The 6,000-nt window shown below is 43.7% G+C and overlaps 1 protein-coding gene across 1 annotated transcript; it reads right to left on the bottom strand.

Annotated features, from left to right (window-relative positions):
* On the bottom strand, positions 602 to 5,405 carry LOC8068854 (putative disease resistance RPP13-like protein 3). Its single transcript, XM_002443329.2, has 2 exons — positions 2,965 to 5,405; positions 602 to 2,872 (listed from the first exon to the last, which is right to left on the bottom strand). The coding sequence occupies exons 1-2, from the start codon at positions 3,783 to 3,785 to the stop codon at positions 832 to 834; spliced, it is 2,862 nt and encodes a 953-aa protein (XP_002443374.2). The 5' UTR covers positions 3,786 to 5,405; the 3' UTR covers positions 602 to 831.

Here is a 6,000-nt window from a genome sequence, read left to right on the forward strand (position 1 = left end):
GCCGCGGATCCTCGTACGCCCAAGGCCCATTTTGTCACTGATGATGAGGTGGGCCGCAGGTCGCGTATCCGTTACACAGGGCCCATTCCCTCGTTTTTTAACCGTAGTAGACCATCAAGCCGAACTGACAGTTTTATTTCCTTTTACGGGAGGAAATTGTTCACCGTTTCGAACACAGAAGATTCAGGTGATGTTCACAACTTTCTTATTAGAAGCTCGAGTTCTCTGAGTTTACTCGTTCAATGCATAACCGTGTTCCTAGCTAGTACAATTCGGTTTATGCATGTATAAACCGTGAATTGACGAATGTCCAGCACATCTTGCGTTGGCAGAAAGTGACTCAACTTTTTACACATACGTGCGCGCGCGTGTGGGGGGGGGGGGGGGGGGGTCTGTGGGAGCAGACAGTTCTTGATTCGAATTTGAAGGATTCGAGAAAAAAAAACTTCAAATTTGAAGGAGTCCCCGGGGACCACGGTAACCAGCTTTTAGAAAGCTTCAGATTTGAAGGACAGAAAGCTTCAGATTTGAAGGACAAGCAAGCCTTCAAGCAATTAGAGGAGAATTTAAGGACCAAGTAATCAGAGGAGCAGGGGTTCCAAAATGCTTGCAGTTGCATCTAGTATATTTTCCCAAACTTCAAATTTGAAAAAGGAAGAACAAATTATTGTGTCACTGAATATAATGGACCACTAATTTGTTTGAATCATGATCGTGCCGAATCAGCTCTTCACAAGCGCTAAAGTCAATAGTGTAGGCACCCTACAATGTGCTAGTCAGTAGAAACAGAAATACATGTGCATGCTTGTGATTAAGAGAAGAAATCAAACTTCAGTATTGAGTTATGCTTTTTGAATCATAAGAACTAAACTCCTCTTCCTCCAGTTTATGCTCCTCGTCCTTCAAAATCTCTTCTTCGTCCCATCTTCTTACATCAAGGAAGAGCTCATCAGAAAGGTAGCTGGCTGCATTCTTGACAGCTTCCTCCACGGCCTCCACCTCCTTAAGCCTCGCACCATGACAAATAATCTCGACATGGAGATGCCTTAGGGAACAGAGGTGCCAGATTCCAGAATCCAGAACACCGTGCAAAGAGCACACACCATGCGCGTTGAATGGAATCCGCAGTTTTTCAAGCATTGGCATGGCTCCTGGTTCAAAAGACAGCCCTGTACCAATTTCCCAACAGGTGAAGTAGAACTCCTTCAGACAGCGGAAACCATTGCTGCTGACAATAACCCCTTCTTTAGGCTTTGCTTCTCTTGAGGATATCCAGAGGAACAACAGAGAGGGCAAATCCCCCAGGGTTCGAAATGATTCCTCATCCACTGGAGTAAGATATATGTCTAGGTAACTGAGGTACTCCAGTGAGATTATCCAGTTTGGAATTCTGGGGAAATGGTAATCTATGGACATATCAAATATTTGGAGGCGACGAGGAGGAGGAAACCAAGAATCCTTTAAGAAATCAAGGGAACAACTATGATAGCTTTGAATCTGTATCGATCGAAGATTGAGCATGCCTAATTTGCAGAGGGACATAACCAAACTATCTGCATGGATTTTTGTTACATAATTTGTATCGAGGATGCACCAATTTAGCCCAAGAATTCTTATATTAGTCAATTTGCCCAGTTCCAGCAAAGAGGACACTGATGTATGACAGTTAATTTCAATCTCTGATAACTCCTGTAGAGCTTGCATATTTCCAATTCCTTCAGGCAATTCTAAACTGTTAACCAACAAGCATGTCAATCGTCGTAGGAGGACAACACTCTGTGGCAATCTTTTAATCCTTGTCCACCTCAGATCTAAGGTCTGCAAGTTTTGTAGATCTCCTATTTGTTCAGGAAGTGCAGTTATTCTTCTTGAACTGAGTCGGAGGTACCTCAACTGAGAAAGCCTACCTATGTGTCTAAGGTAATTGTATTCCAGCACCACTCTATTTTCTAGATCCAGAACTCGCAAGAGTAGAAAGTTGGAAAGACCAGGCATATTCTCATCATACCCAAATATAGTGAGGGATCGAACATTAGAAACAATCATATTTGTTGGTACTATAATATCATCTCGAGCATGATAATTGATGGATAGCCGACGAACCTTATCCTGTTGCAACAGCTTGTGATTTCCATCACCACATAAGGTTAGAAAGTTTTCTTCAACTGATTTGGATATGATGAGATCAAGAATCATATCATGGACACGGCAAGCATCAGCCCGACCATCATACTGAATTCCAACAGGCTGAATCATGCTCCTGTTGATAAGTTCATTGAAATAGCATTCTCCTATTTCCTCCATGTCTTGTCCACCTTCTGTAGTGATAAAACCTTCAGCAATCCATCTTCTTATCAGTCGATCCCTCTTAATCTCATAATCTTCAGGAAACACACCTAGATATAACAAGCATGTCTTCAAGTGGTAGGGGAGATCATTGTAACTAAGCAAAAGAATCTTCTTCATCTCTTCCATATCTGTATCTTTTTCAAGTGCTGAACCAATAGACTTCAGCATCTTCTCCCATTCTTCTTTTGTAATAGCTTTAGTGACCAATAAACTAGCTACGGTAATGATTGCCAATGGTAAGCCACCACATTTTTTCAATATTCCATTGGAAACTTCTTTCAGATGAAGAGGACATCTATCTTCAGAACCAAAAATTCTATTAAAAAATAAGCTCTTAGAGTGAGCTGCATCGAGAGGCTTCAGTTCATAAACATGGTCGCGGTGAGGAGAGCAACAATACTTAGCGACTGTGATGATGCGAGTAGTTGTCAATATTCTACTGGAACAATTATTTTCAGGAAAAGCACATCTGATAGTTCTCCATGCTGATATGCTCCATATATCATCAATTACAATAAAGTACCTAACACGAATTTGCACAAATCAATAAATAGGCACATGTATATTCCTTCAAAGCAAGATTGTCATGAAAAGAAACAAATATATGATGCATACCGCTTATCCTTAAGGAACTGCCTTGTTGTGTTGATGAGTTGCTGCTCATCCCATATTTCATTGTTGCCACACTCTCGGCAACTATACTGGCAGAGTATATGCCTCAATATCTTCTTAATGTCAGGTTTTTGTGACACTGACACAAAAGCTCTGTAGTCAAATTGCCCTTCAAGCTTCTGGTACACTTCATTGGCAAGAGTAGTCTTCCCAAGCCCACCAAATCCAACAATGGAGACCACACTCAGCTGTGTCGTTGTGCCCTCTCTTTCTGTTAGCAACTTGATAAGTTTGTCCCTTGGGCCATCAACACCAACAAGCCTTGTTGTCTCAGTGTACAATGCCGGCAAGCGAGGGTCTATGCTTGTTCTACTCAATCTGGGGACAGCATCATCAACCCTGTACCTCCCACGCCGATTGCTAGCCTCTATAACATGGCATTTGAGACGTTGGATCTTCTTGGCAATCCAATGACGTGTCTTAGCATCGGCAAACAAGTTCAAGCACCTACCAACAAACCCCTTGAAGCCTCTAGGTTCGCTGTTGGACTCACAACCAAGAGAAAATATGAAACTGTCGATGCTGTCCTCAATGTCGTAGGACAGCTCCCGCACCTCCTTCATCCAGCACTTGGACTGCTCATCAGGAACCTCCACCTCCGACATCTTCTTCAGGAAAGCATGCATGACCTCAAGCTCAGCTTTAAGGAACATCATATCCACCTTCACACTACTTAGAAGCTTGTACTCATCAGAGAGCAATGCACCCAGCTTCCACAGCAAGGAGCCCATGGCTCCATGTGATGCACACACAATAGCTTCCATCCCCCACCCCTCACTGCATCTGGTATTCTGGTGTCAGTATTTGTGCCTGTGCAACTTTCATGTCTGAGGGCTCTTCTTATACATGCTCAGTAAGTCAACTCCACATGCACAAGAAAAGGAAGCGACTGAAGTATAAGAACAGAATAAAAGGAGTAAGCAGGTAAGCCAGGTAAGGTGTACACAACAATCACTTCCTTGATGCATAAAAAAAGGTGCACAAAAAGCATTTCAAGACTAGTCAAGTGGTCAAGAATGCAAGTGTGAAAAAAGTGTGAATCACCCACATTGCAAGGTCAATCAACTAGTTAGAAGATAAAGCTGATAAAATGTGTGTCTTACTAGTGAAGCCACCTAATGATAAAAGATTTGTATATCCCTAAAAATAATTTAGGTGAATGCAGAAGACAAACATCACAGGTCATATACCTAAATTATAATATTCAGGGAAAGGACATGGAACCTTAAGATTAAAAAGAATAGATAAATAAGGTGATAGGTTTAGAGCAAAGTTGTAAAGATTTTCTTAAGGGAATCTATGATTAGTCAAACCACTAGAGGATCTGTCAGTGTCTACTAAGATGACTACTATGTAAACTGGACCTGTTTCCACAGTGGCCCATTTTTTTCAGTAATATGTGACAATATGAACGCCCATGACCTGAAAAAAATTATAATTCAACATAGGACAGTGAGAGTTGTTTGAGCAGTACAGACTAGAATATTATTTCACATTGTTTATACTTCATACCAATCAGCCCCAGTTTCCAACAAGCTAAACAATGCTAAATAAATTAGCAAATATAGTGCCTTCCAAAGGAGCAGGTTTAGGGAGTATAGCCTCTTAAAGATGCTTACTGCCAAGCACACATGAGCAAGGAAAAGATGAGCACTCTCCAATAAAAGGGAGGAAAACAACTAGCTAGTAATAATGTGACCTCTAAGCAGCAGTCCTTGTCTAGCTAGTGTGCGGTCATGCCAAAAGACAGGGGGTTCTCAAATTGCACAGAGCAGATTTGAAAGATCACTGAATCTGTCAAGATTAAATTAAAGACATGAAGCACTTATGAAATCATAGGAAAAGAAGTGCGGAATTGCACAAGGCACACTACTGCAAACTTCAAGGCTACTCAAGTCGTCAACAGGAAAGCAAGTAAAGGGCCTCGATTAGCCATATTTCACTCTCACCGAGCAGTTGAGCCACCGCCTGCGGACAAATCACTATCAGATATCAAACTGCAACAGTCAACTGCCAAATCAATCAAAGATTAGTCAAAGAACTACTCGCCTGTGACGTAACGACAATTTGAGCCCGAACGACAGGGACTGCGTGGAAACCTGCGATTTCTTGAGCCGCCCAGCGAGAAAGAAGTGGCCGGTCGTCGTCTCGTTGGTCCAGCCCGCCAGACGCCCGACGAAATCTCCCTGTCGGTTGACGGACCATCGCTGACGGTATCACATCACATTCCCCCAATCAAGCCTTGGAGAATAGGAAGACAGCGCGGCCAGCAGGAGGAGAGACGGATGCGTGTAGCGTCCACGCCCCGGCCTCTGTGCGGCGGCGCAGCGACGACCGTGGCCGGAGAGAGAGCGAAAGAGAGAGAGGGAGGCAATTGGAGGCCTTGCGGGGTAAGGCCTTTTTTCGTTCCCAAATCTAAGACAAAATGGTTATTATATGACCTCTAAATAGGACTCCAAATATTTGTTTCTCTCAAATAGAACTCTAAACATTCTTTGTAAGCTCTAATAACATTTTAATATTATTAGCCATGTTTTAAGTCTTTAAATATATGTATTTGGCCATGGCTTGACTCTTTTGCCCCTGGACTTTACTGCTCTACTCGGGATGTACGTTGAGCAGGCCGGTGTCCGCATCCATCTCGCGGATGGACCTGGAGAGTGTCATGCTGCTGGTTGTCTCCACGACGCTGCCGTGCATCTTCACGGCCCTACACATCCTCCACGCCAAGAGAAAAGTGTCGTACGAGCTGAAGCAGACGATGCTGAGGGTGCCCACGCTGATGGCGTTCGTGCTTCAGCTATGCCTCCTTCAACTAGCTTGGTCTGCTCGGAGCTCGGCTGCCGACAGAGCAAGGACGGGACAGCGGCGGCGGCAGCCGAGAGGAGCGATATGTCTGCTGCTGCGCTGCATGGGAGGATTCTCTCGCCGTTCGTGTTGGCCCAGAGCCAGCTACGCTATGGGAGGACCTCGCCTCGT

The sequence above is a fragment of the Sorghum bicolor genome, chromosome 8, assembly GCF_000003195.3.
Source record: "Sorghum bicolor cultivar BTx623 chromosome 8, Sorghum_bicolor_NCBIv3, whole genome shotgun sequence".
NCBI classification, from domain to species: Eukaryota; Viridiplantae; Streptophyta; class Magnoliopsida; order Poales; family Poaceae; genus Sorghum; species Sorghum bicolor.